This window comes from Penaeus vannamei, chromosome 3 (assembly GCF_042767895.1).
Source record: "Penaeus vannamei isolate JL-2024 chromosome 3, ASM4276789v1, whole genome shotgun sequence".
NCBI lineage: Eukaryota > Metazoa > Arthropoda > Malacostraca > Decapoda > Penaeidae > Penaeus > Penaeus vannamei.
The window spans coordinates 19,550,951-19,563,450 of NC_091551.1; the positions used below are offsets into that span (position 1 = coordinate 19,550,951).

The 12,500-nt window shown below is 44.3% G+C and overlaps 1 protein-coding gene across 2 annotated transcripts in view; it reads left to right on the forward strand.

Moving 5' to 3' along the window:
* The window catches only part of LOC113827274 (A disintegrin and metalloproteinase with thrombospondin motifs 6), a 147,256-nt gene that overhangs the window by 122,679 nt on the left and 12,077 nt on the right, over nucleotides 1-12,500 (forward strand). For both annotated transcript variants that reach the window (XM_070141699.1, XM_070141708.1), the window contains exons 11-14: nucleotides 8,062-8,308; nucleotides 8,925-9,134; nucleotides 9,514-9,619; nucleotides 10,044-10,171. In XM_070141699.1, the coding sequence (XP_069997800.1) occupies nucleotides 8,062-8,308; nucleotides 8,925-9,134; nucleotides 9,514-9,619; nucleotides 10,044-10,171 (691 nt within the window). The remainder of the gene's footprint in view (nucleotides 1-8,061; nucleotides 8,309-8,924; nucleotides 9,135-9,513; nucleotides 9,620-10,043; nucleotides 10,172-12,500) is intronic.

Consider the following 12,500-nt stretch of genomic DNA (forward strand, 5'->3'; position numbering starts at 1 on the left):
AGATAGACAGACAGGGACAGAGATTATCATGCAGACAAACAAATAAACAAGCAAATAGAGCCATAGCCACAGGAACAGAAAGAAAAATGAAAGACTGAAAAAAACAGACAAAAAAAAAAAGAAACAGAAAAAAAGGAAAAAAAGACAAGAAGCCAAAAACAGACTGACGTCCCCCCCCCTACCTCCCCCGCCCCCTCGGCAAGCACACCAAAGCAAGAGGCAGACACGGAGCATGACGAAGCAGAAATGCACCACTCCTTCAACACAAAGGAAACAGACTCTCTGCTTCTTTCGTTTCCGGGTCACAGCGTCTCGCCTCGGGGTTATCGGGCTTATGGGGTCATAATGGGTCAAAAAAAAGGTCAGATGGATGGATTTCCCCCTTTTCTTCAGGTCAGAAACGTCTTTTTCTCTTTTCTCTTTCTTTCTTTCTTTATTGTTTCTTTAATTTTTATTTTTGTTATCATTTTTGTCTGTATTGGGAGTGTTGGTTATTTATAATTTGGCATAAAATTTTGCTTGTAAAACAGAGAAGATGGAGGAGGAGGAGGAGGAGGGGGAGGAGGTAAAATAGGAAGAGGGGGAGATGGAAGAGGAGCAAGAGGGTTTAGAAGTAGATTAGTAGTAGTAGTAGTAGTAGGAGGAGGAGGAGGAGGAAGAGGAACAGAAGTAGGGCGAAAAGGAGGAGGAGGAAGAAGAAGAAGAAGAAGAAATGGAGAAGAAGGAGGAATAGTAAGAGGAGGAAGAAGGTGATGAAGATATAGAAGGAAAAGAGGAGTATGAAGAAGAAACAAGAAGAAAACAGACGAGTACGAAAGAGAGAGAGAGAGAGAGAGAGAGAGAGAGAGAGAGAGAGAGAGAGAGAGAGAGAGAGAGAGAGAGAGAGAGAGAGAGAGAGAGAGAGAGAGAGAGAAAGAGAGAAAGAGACAGACAGAGACAGAGAGAGAGAGGGAGACAGAAAGAAATCGAGACGATGATGAAAAGGAGGACAGACGAAGGAAAAGAGAGAAGAGAAAAAGAAAAAGGAAAAAAAATACAGTGACAAGCATCTATCGCGCCGGTCGATCTCTGGACCTCATTAGACTGGACAATAAATTCCTAACAAGAGTCAGTTGAAGAAGGAGGGAGGAGGGATAGAACGAATGAGGGAAGAAAGGAGGAAGAGAAGTGTGTGGAAGAGAAGATAGAACACTAGAGAGAGAGAAGAATAATGGAGGATAGAGATGATAGGATAATGGAGGAGGATGAAACATTAGAGAAGAGAAAGAAAGTTGAAAATAAAGATAAAGGAAGAGAATATGTAGCGAGACGGGAAAGCGAGCAGAGGAGACGAAGATTAAAAGTCAGAATGCGGAAAAGGAGGAGGAGGAAGATGAAGGAGAAGAAGCGGGAAATGGGAGAACAAGCAAGGAAGGAGAAAGAGTTGTCCTCACAATACCCTTGCTGACTCACCCCTCCCCCTCCCCCTCCTTCCCCACCCTCCTTTTTACCCTTCTCCCCTCCTCTTCCTCTCCCTTCCCCCTTCTTCCTCTATCTTCCCCCCTCCTCCTCCTTCCTCTTCTACATCCTCTTCTTTACCCTATCCCCTTCCTCTTCCTCTCGTTTCCCCTTTCCTCCTCCTTCCCTTTCTCCATCCTCTTATTTACCCTTCCCCCTTCCTCTCCCTTACCCGTTCTTCTTCTCTCCTCCCCCTTCTTTCTCCTTTCCCTTCTCCATCGTCTTCTTTTCCCTTCCCCCTGCCTCCTCTATCCACCTCTTACTCTCATTTTTCTCTCTCCCTACTTCTTCTCACACCCCTCCTCCTTCCTCCCCTTCCCCTCCTATCCCTCCCCCTTCTTCCTCCTCTCCATCCCCACTTCCCCCTTCCTCCTCCTCCTTTCGTTTTCCTCTCCTTCCTCCTCTATCCCCTTCCTCCTCCCCCTTCTCCCTCTCCCTCCTTCTTCTCACACTCCTCCTCCTCTACCTCCACATGCTCCTCTTTCCTCCCCTTCTCCATCCTTCTCCTTCCTCTTCTCCTGTCTTCCTTCTCTCCATCCCCTTCCCTTTCTCTCTCTTCCCCCTTCCTCCTCCTCTTTCTGCTCCTCCTCTAGTTCTCTTCTCCTTCCTTCTCTATCCCCCTCCTACTTTTCCTTATCCCTCTCCTTACTTCTTCTCATCACCTTCCTCCTTCCCCTCCTTCTGCTCCTCCTTCCAATCCACCCCCTTCCCTATCCTCCTCTTTACCCTTCCCGCTTCCTCTTCCTCTTCTTTCCCCCATCTATTCTCCCATATCCCTCATCCTTCTTCTTCTCCCCCTCCTCCTACTCCTCCTTCCTCCCCCTTCCCCTCCCCCTCCTTCCACGCAGCAGGTGTTGCCAACCACTTCACCTCGCCGAGCAACAAACCACCCCCCCTTCCCCCCTACACACGCCCACACCTAGTGACAAGGTAGGCAGGAAATACGCACTTTGTTATTGTCGACACCAGCGCCTCGCCGCCTCCTGTCGTCGTCAGCAAAGGTGATGACAAACACCGCCTGCATTCCTGCCCCACTCACCACCACCGCTACCCTTCCTACGCCCGTCCTCTCGAAAACCACGCCCGCCCGCTATCATTCCGCTCGTTTCCTTTACCGCTACAAGATCGTTCTCTTTGCTAGCGCCCGCCGCCGCTCAGGAGGCGCTGGTCTTGTCACCCTGAGTGGCCATTAAGCGCCCGCGATCGTCGAGGCTTTCGTGTCGGGCTCAAGGTCGGTCCCTCCGCCGCGCACGCCCTTCGCTTCTTCGTTCTCATGGCCCTCTTGCTCTTGCTCTTTCTTGTTCTCTCTTTCTCTGGTCTCCTCTCTCCCTCTCTCTCTCTTTCGACCTTCTTACTCAGTCTTTCTCATGGCCCTCTTGCTCTTGCTCTTTCTTGTTCTCTCTTTCTCTGGTCTCCTCTCTCCCTCTCTCTCTCTTTCGACCTTCTTACTCAGTCTTTCTCTTTCTCTTTCTCTCCCTCTATCTCACTTACTCACTTATTCTCCTTCTCTCCCCCGCCCTTCTCTCTCTCTTTCTCTCTCTCTCTCTCTCTCTCTCTCTGTCTATCTATCTATCTATCTCTCCCTCTCTCTCTCACTCACTCACTCACTCACTCACTCACTCACTCACTCTCTCTCTCTCTCTCTCTCTCTCTCTCTCTCTCTCTCTCTCTCTCTCTCTCTCTCGCTCTGCCTCTCTCACTCATTCTCTCTCTCTGTACCTTTCTGGAGATGGCAATAACGCCAATGAAAGTCAGAATTGAGCCGAGTCTTCAGGGAAAAGGGAGAGCGAGAGGGCCGGGCTGGCCACGGAGGCGCAGGAGGCTCAGCTCCGCGTCAGGCAGTCTAGGTGGTACCCGGCGCCGATGACGTCATCATTCATTGATAATGAATTCAGTAGTCCAATTATAGTAATCGAATCTTATAATCATCATCCTAACAACAACAATTTCATATCAATTTCTCATCAGTCGTCAAATTCACTGGTATTATGATAATGTATATATATATATATATATATATATATATATATATATATATATATATATATATATATATATATATATATGCATATATATATATATATATATATATATATATATATATATATATATATATTTATATATATATACATATATATACATATATATATGTATATGTAAATATAAGTATATATATATATATATATATATATATATATATATATATATATATATATATATATATATATATATATATATATATATATATATATTTGATTCACTGTGGGACTTCGTCGTACCTTACACTTAACTACGTTACTTTAATAGATCCATTCACTCTAATCGGTCGAGTTTATTTCCACGGGGGAATATTAGCATCCATAAATGTCTCGATGATGGATGTAACTGCCTTCTTTGCGTATCAGGAATGCTGTCGGGCGTATGGCGACCCTGTCTTGCGTCTCGGTTCTGGTCCCGTCTATTGGCAGTATTGTTTCATCACCGCCTGGAAAGCTGTCGCAGATGTTTCGTTAGTTACGAGGAATAGGGGAAGCCTTTTGCCTTTGTCTTTGAGATGTGTGGTAATGATGCTTAAAAGTCATGGCTGTAAGTTTGTTTGTTTTTCTAAGGACAGGAAGTTTGTTAGTTATTGGAGTATTTGTAGCCCTGTTTCTCACGGTCTGGAGGAGATTGGTGGCGCTGCTTCATTAATATTTTGCAGAAGTGTCGCCATCTCGTTCAGTATTTCTCTAAAGTCTGGAGAATTTACAAGCACTTCTTCAGCATCTCGGGATAATGGCAGATTTTCAGAACGTTTTTCAATTGACTTTATTCGCTTCAGAAAGTTTTTACAAAAAATCTGAGAGGTCGGCAGCTTTGCACATGAAGTCATTATTATCAAATCGAGTAAATTTTTTGGCCGAATGTGTGTCATGTATTTTCAGGGGGATTTTTATTTATCCATTCGTCATTTTATTCATTTGTCTTTACTAATTTATTCAATCATCTATTCTTATTGTTATTTTTGTTTATATATATTAATTAATTGATTTTGTTATCATTTATGTATTTACTCATTTTCATTCTTATTCATTTATTCACCTATTTTTGTTTTTAATCACTTATTAATTCATCTTTATCTTCATTTATTCATTAATCCATATCTATTTCTATTTATACATTTATTAATCTTCTCTCTTTATCAAGGAAAAATGGGGAGAGGGGAGAGGGATAGGGGGGAAGGAAAAGGGAGAGAGGGAGGGAGGGAGAAAAGATAAAGAGGAGAAAGGGGAGGGGGAGAGAGAGAGAGGGAGTTTTAGGGAAAAAAAGAAGTGATGTCTTGAAGCGACAGCCCCACACCACACCAGAGCTCTGAGGGGTCTGCTCTCCTCCATCACACTCGAAGGAGCTGGCACCCCTGTGGCGGCCTGGTGTGTGTTTCCTCCGAGGCATTAGCGAAGTGACGCCCCAGTGCCACGCTAATGGACGAAGGTGTTCCTGTTGACGCGAACGGGTCATAGGCACTACGTAAACAGTTGTGGCGAGTCAAGGGGTTATAGGTGCAGGGGGAAGGAGGGAGGAAGGAGGGAGAGAAGGAGGGAAGGAGGGAGGAAGGGAGAGAAGGAAGGAGGAAGGGGGAAGAAGGGAGGGAGGGAGGAAGGGAGAGAAGGAGGGAAGGAGGGAGGAAGGGAGAGAGGGAGGGAAGGAGGGAGGAAGGGAGAGAGAGAGGTAAGGAGAGGGGGAGAGGGAGGGAGGGAGAAGGGGAGAGAGGGAGGGAATGAGGGTGGGAAGGAAGGAGAAGAAGGAAGTGAGGAATGGGAAGGAGTGAGGGTGGGAGGATGGGACGGAAGGAAAGAGGGAGGTAGGGTGGGAAAGGAGAGAGGGAAGGAATGAAAGTGAGACGAAGAGAATGAGGAAGTGAGGGAGGGAGCGAAGGATGGAGAAAGAAAGGAGGAACAGGAAAAAGAGACTATAGGAAGCTCTATAAAAAACGAGTCTTCCCTCTCTCTCTCTCCCCCTCCCCCTCTCCCTCCTCCCCTCCCCACCCAAGCCCCAAACCCCAAACCCCAACAGCGGGACAAAGCGAGGTCGAATTTTTTAAATGAATACAAGGAAACGATAGCCATCTCCGAACGACTCCGAAGCGTATCGGATGACGCGCTTCGAAACGTCGGAGCGCGGGAAAGCTGGTAACCCGAGAGCGAGGCGGACTTAATCAGTCGGGTTGGAGAGACTTGCACCACCTGCGCCACCTGTCAGGGGAGGGGAGGGGGCGGGGTAAGGGGAGAAAGGGGAGGGGAGGGGGCGAGGTAGGGGGAGAAAAGGAAGGCGATGGGAGGGGAGGGGAGGGGGTAGAAGCGAGATAGGGGGAGAAAGGGAAGGAGAGGGGAGGGGAGGGGGCGGGGTAGGGGGAGAAAGGGAAGGGGAGGGGGCGAGGTAGGGGGAGAAAGGGAAGGAGATGGGAGGGGAGGGGAGGGGGTAGAAGCGAGATAGGGGGAGAAAGGGAAGGAGAGGGGAGGGGAGGGAGCGGGGTAGGGGGAGAAAGGGAAGGGGGGGAGGCGAGGTAGGGGGAGAAAGGGAAGGAGAGGGGAGGGGAGAGGGTAGAGGCAAGGTAGGGGGAGAAAGGGGAGGGGAGGGGAGAAAGAGAAGGAGATGGGAAGGGAGGGGGCGAGGAAGGGGCAGAAAAGGAGGGATAGGGAATAGGGGAGGTGGTAGAGGCGAGGGGGGTGAGAAAGAGAAATAGAGAGATAAAGAAAGGAGGGGCAAAGGAAGTAGAGAAAAAAGGGGGTGGCGGTAAGAATAGGAGGGAAAGAGAAGGAAAGAAGAAATGAAAGAGGGTAGAGGTAAAGGACAGGAAAGGAAATTGAGGAAGGAGTAGAAACGAGGAGGAATAAAAAGAGAAAACAGGAAAAAACGTAGAGAAGAGGAAATGAAGAAAGAGGTACAGAGAGAAGAGGAGTAGAAATGAAGGGGAGACAAGGTGATAAAAAAGGAAACAGGCGAACTCAGTGTGAGGGGAAGCAAGTGAGGAAGAAGTGTTCGTATTCATTCTGGTAGTAAAGGCATTTCTGTTTGTGTCATCGTGTACTGTACGTATTCCTGGCCGCTGGCAGGACTTTCTGGTTTCCGAACGCTGACACTTTTGTTGTCAGTCGGTGGTGTTTTGGGTCGTGTTGGTTTGTTTGCTGTTATTGATAATGAGTTGCTGACATTATGTTATTAATAGAACTGATTATAGGTATTTGTGTCCAGCCACAAACAAGCAAACAAACACATGCCGACATAGATGAGAGAGAGAATATATATATATATATATATATATATATATATATATATATATATATATATATATATATATATATATATATATATATATACATTAATGTGTGTGTGTGTGTACATATATATTTATAGATAGATAGATAGATGTGTATATGTGTGTGTGTATAGACATACATAGAGAGGGAGGGGGGTAGATACATAGGTACGTTGTTATATAGATAGACAGAGCTCCTCCCCGCCCACCCGAGGGACCACCGGCGCGCGTCCAGGTAGCAGCCGCCCGCCCGCCCGCCCACGCAGCGTGACTTGCGCCTGGCGTCCGATGCAAGCTGCGGGTGCCAGCTGAAGGTCACGCTCCGCCTCTGGACCTCGTGTGAACAGCGGGAGGACAGCGCGTAGGAGTTGCGGCTGATGCGTCGAGCTTTCGTTTGCTTTCGTTGATATTTCATTAATATTCGTTGTTTTTTTATTTACAATCGCTGATCTTTTATCATTATTCGTTGATCTTTAATCTACATTCGTTGATATTTCACTGCTCGTTGATCTTTCATTTGTATCCGGATTGCCGCTTGAATTTATGATCTTTTGATTGCCGTGAATGGTCTCTTAATCGTTTTTAATTTGAATTGGATAAAACATTATTTCATTAAAGGGCAGAAACACATGACCAAAATTGTGCCTCGAGACTTTAGTTTAAATTTCAACGCAAACCTTTCATGTTTCTTGCTTGTTACTTATTACATCATTTAATGTACCATGAATATTGAACGAGAATCTTTACTGAAGAGTTATGGGTTAGTTTTGGATCATTTCATAGAGCGGAAGGGATGACTAGAGTTTTCGGAATGATTTTATAAACTGAAAGCGAAATGTCAGTAATTTGTCTCTGGGTCCCTTTTTCTCGTCCATATTTTTTTTCCAATAATACAATTAACTCCTTGAGATTATTATTTTTTGGGTGTTACACAAGGGTACTCTTTAAGCTACAACAGCGTGTCTTTCTTCTTACTGCACTTCTTTAGGTTTTATTATGTAAAAATCATATATATTTTCTGCATTAGTTTTTGTTTGATGTAACACTCGTTGATATATGCATCCATGTCCACCATGATGTTGAATATTCTCTGTAAAGTATGGATTCACACGCGACATCCAACCCTACAAACACACGTATTAATTACACTAAATCATTAATGACTCAACACAGCCAGGCCGTCCCGTGTCATTTAATATGCGCGGCCACACGCACACGCTCGCCTGCAGTCTCTCACGAGCGCCTGCGATCTCTCACTCCTCCCGCAGCCGCGACTGGGGCGCTTGCTTGGAGGACGAGCCCCCCCAGATGGAGTACAGCTTCCCCGAGCTCCCCCCTGGTGCCATGTACGACGCCGACCATCAGTGCCGCCTCAGCTTCGGCGCCGGCGCCACCCACTGCGAGGGCATCGAGGGCACCGAGAGGATCTGCCAGACGCTGTGGTGCCACCTGGACAACCGCTGCATCACGCGCATGGAGCCGGCGGCCGAGGGCACCCACTGCGGGAAGCACAAGGTGGGGAGAGACGCGCGCCCGGCGTCGAGCGAAAGGTTGGGCGGCCGTTTGACGGAGAGGAAATCGACGCGCGCGCAGAGGTTTCCGGTCTTGTTGTGGTAGACCGTCATTCATCCCTTTCCTCAAGAGTCGCCCAGCGTCTCTAAACAAAGCAGGTTCTAAACTTTGCACTGAAACACGTCTTTAAACTCAATCCTAGAACAGTTATTGTAAAACGTCCGGATAATGCTAATAAATGTCGTCGGTCAGGCAACAGAGCTGTTCACATTTTTGGTTATTATTCATTGTTCCTTACGGGATGCAAACGCGCACAGATGCGCCCCTGCACAGAAGTGTTTCAGATGAAAGCATAGTCAGCTGAGGTTAGTGATTCTAGGCGACTGATGCTGAGGGAAGGGAATCTCGCAAAGGCCACAGCTTTCGCTCGACACCGGGATGTTGGACCGGTTTATTATCAAATGTTATTTGTTTTATTTCTTTCCTTTTTCTATAGCATTATAATCATAATACGGACTTGATATACGTATTTTCTGTTCGTGTATAATCCTTCTTCTCAATTTACCTCCACATCCCCCTGTGATCGCCTCTAACCCCTCCTCCCCCGGCCCTCCCCCAGTGGTGCGTGATGGGGCGCTGCGTGACCATGGGCGAGCGTCCTGCGGCCATCAACGGCGAGTGGGGGTCGTGGTCCAGCTGGTCGCAGTGCACGCGGTCCTGCGGCGCCGGCACGCAGATGGCGGAGCGGCACTGCGACAACCCCGCGCCCGCCAACGGAGGCCGCTACTGCACGGGCGACCGCAAGCGATACCGCATCTGCAACACGGAGGTGGGCGGGCGAGAGAAAAATAGATTCATGGGCAGACTATTAGGAATACTTGTAATATGTCAAACCTGAATTGATATATGAAATGGGTAATTCAGCACTCGAAATGGAAACTGGCCTCTTATTGTTCATTTTATCATAATATTATCTAATGACAATGAATAAATAGATAAATGAAAAATAACTTAACAGTTTTTTAATTAAGAGTGATTATCTCGAGACCACCAATCTATAGACAAATAGACAAAACTAGGATATACGCGTAAAACAAATGGAGATTGCATTTAGATAGAAATATCACGTACATAATTATACACACGAGCATTCAATGGGTCAGAATATACGCTCAAAATATCATCCTACTCACTGCCTCCCTCTCCAGGACTGTCCCGAAAATGGAGTGAGTTTCCGGGCTCAGCAGTGTTCCAAGTTCAACTCCGTGCCGTACAAGGGCGCCAACCATACCTGGCAACCGGTCATGCAACATCGTGAGTACTGAGGTTTTAAAAAATGTGGTTTGTTAGAAAATATATTGTATTTATTTGGGAATTTTTTTCTTGTCTGGCTTTTTCTCTGTGTGTGTCTGTCTGTCTGTCTCTCTCTCTCTTTCCTTTTTTCTCTCTCTCTCTCATCATTCCCCCCCCCCCTCTCTCTCTCTCTTTCTCACCCTCTCTCCCCCCCTTCTCTCTCTCTCTCTCTCTTTCTCTCTCTCTCTCTTTCTCTCTCTCTCTCTCTCTCTCTCTCTCTCTCTCTCTCTCTCTCTCTCTCTCTCTCTCTCTCTCTCTCTCTCTCTCTCTCTCTCTCTCTCTCTCTCTCTCGCTCTCCATCTCTCTCTCTCTCTCACTTTCATTCCCTCCCTCCTTCTAAATTTCTTCTATATTACCCTCGACATTTCTGCTCTCTCCCTTACAGACGCCCCATGTGAGCTGCAGTGTAAACCGGACAATGAATTCTACAGTGTTAAGTTAGAAGAGATTGTAGCGGACGGTACCCCTTGTAAACTCGGCACACGGGATATGTGCATTAACGGCATGTGTAAGGTACGTAAGTAAATGCTATGGTACGTGGATGGTACGAGGGTGAATATGTGGTATTGCTGATATGTGGTATGGTAGATAGTCCTGCGGTACAGCGGTCATTACTTGCTTTTTTATGGATAGAGAAACAATTCGTTTTGACTTTACCGTAATAAGAGTGGGTAATACGAGGTATGTGTTTGTTTGATTTTTTGTTTATGTGTGTGTGTGTGTTTGTGTGTGTGTGTGTGTGTTTGTGTGTATGTGTTATTTTTCTCTGTGTTTTTTCTCTGTTCACACACACACAGATGCCCAACCAACCAAAAGAGACCCTGAACCGCAAGTAAATAAATGCGCTTGAGATGGAAGTGCCATGAAGGTATCACAGAGAGGAATCATGAGCGTCCATACAGTCATCACTACTGCTATGATCATCATTGTCATTAATGTAACCGTTATTGTCGCTATCATTGTCATCATTGGTGTTATTGTTGCTATTATCATTGTCATTATCATGTATCATTAAGGTTTTCATAAACGATATCAGTATCAATATCAATATTGTATACTGTTATCATTATTATCATTGTTATTATCATCATCATTTTATTGTTATTATTATTATTATTATTGTTATTATTATTATCATTATTATTATTATTATTATTATTGCTATTATTATCATTATCGTTATGATCATCATTATTATGACTATTATCCTCAGTAGTAGCATCATTATTATTATTACTATTATTATCGTTATCATCATCATCATCATTATTATTATCCTTATTATTATTATTAGTATTAGTATTAGTATTATTATCATTATCATTGATATTATTATTATCATCATCATCCTAATCAACATCATGACTATTATCACCACCGTCGTTATCATTATTCTTTGACCGTTCTTTAGCCACACAACATATGATGAAAAGATGACCTAATGATGACTGAGTGAGCCCGGTAGGTCTTCCGTGCCGCTGAACACATCAGCAAAATTTAAATTACTGTGATAAGGGATACCTGGTATGTTTTTTTTCATTTTTTCTTTATCATTGTTGCTTTTGTTGTCATCATTTTTATCACCATCATTATCACCATCATTATAATTATCATTTTTTGATGATGATAATGATGATGAAAATGATATCATGACTGTCATGATATCAATACTAATACTGATGATGCTACAAAATAATGGTAATGGTTATGATAATGATGATAGTGAGAACCATAGCAGTAATAATGATAATGATGGTAATAATAATAATGACTGTTATTATTATTGTTATCATTATCATCACGTTCATCATTATTATCATCATTATCATTATTGTTGTTATCATCTTTATCATTAGTGTTATCATTATTATTATTATCATTATCATTATTATTGATATTATCATTATTGTTTTTATTACTAGTAGTACTATTATCGTCATCATTATTATTATTACCATTATTATTATCACTTTTAATATTATTGTTGTTATTATTATTATCATTATTATTATCATTATTGTTAGTATTATCATCATCACTGTTATTATGATCATCATTATGATCATTATCAATATTATTATCATTATTATTATTGTTGTTATTATTATTATCATTATTATTATTATTATCATCCTTATTATCATTATTCTTATTATTAATATCATTATTATTATTATCATTATTGTCATTATCATTATCATCATCTTTATCACCATCATTATCATCACATCTTTTTTAAGCATTATCCTATTTACGCTTTGCAACTTCTGTCATTCCGATGGTTGAGAATGAAACTCGACACCTGGCACTCGGTGACACATGCTTCAGAGACCTTTGATATACTCCTTGAGCATTGTGGCATTTATATACCCGGGAGGATATATCCATCCGTGTATCCTTTTGATAAACTAAGAGAAAAACGTAGTATGGTCAGTTGTAAACGGATGATTTGTTGGCACTCCTGCGCAGAGGGGCAGCGTGTGTGGTTAGTGCCATCCGGGAAATGCCAGAGTCATAAATGCCACTCTACATGTAGCTACCTCAGCTCTTTATGGGTACTGGTGGTGCCCGCTTCCTCCCGGGGCTACATCCCGCTCCCTCGCTCTCTCGCTCTTTCCGTCTCTCGCACTCCCGCTCTCTCCGTCTCTCGCTCTCTCGCTCTTTCCGTCTCTCGCACTCCCGCTCTTTCCGTCTCTCGCACTCCCGCTCTCTCCGTCTCTCGCTCTCTCGCTCTTTCCGTCTCTCGCACTCCCGCTCTTTCCGTCTCTCGCACTCCCGCTCTCTCCGTCTCTCGCTCTCTCGCTCTTTCCGTCTCTCGCTCTATCGCTATCTCACTCTCTCA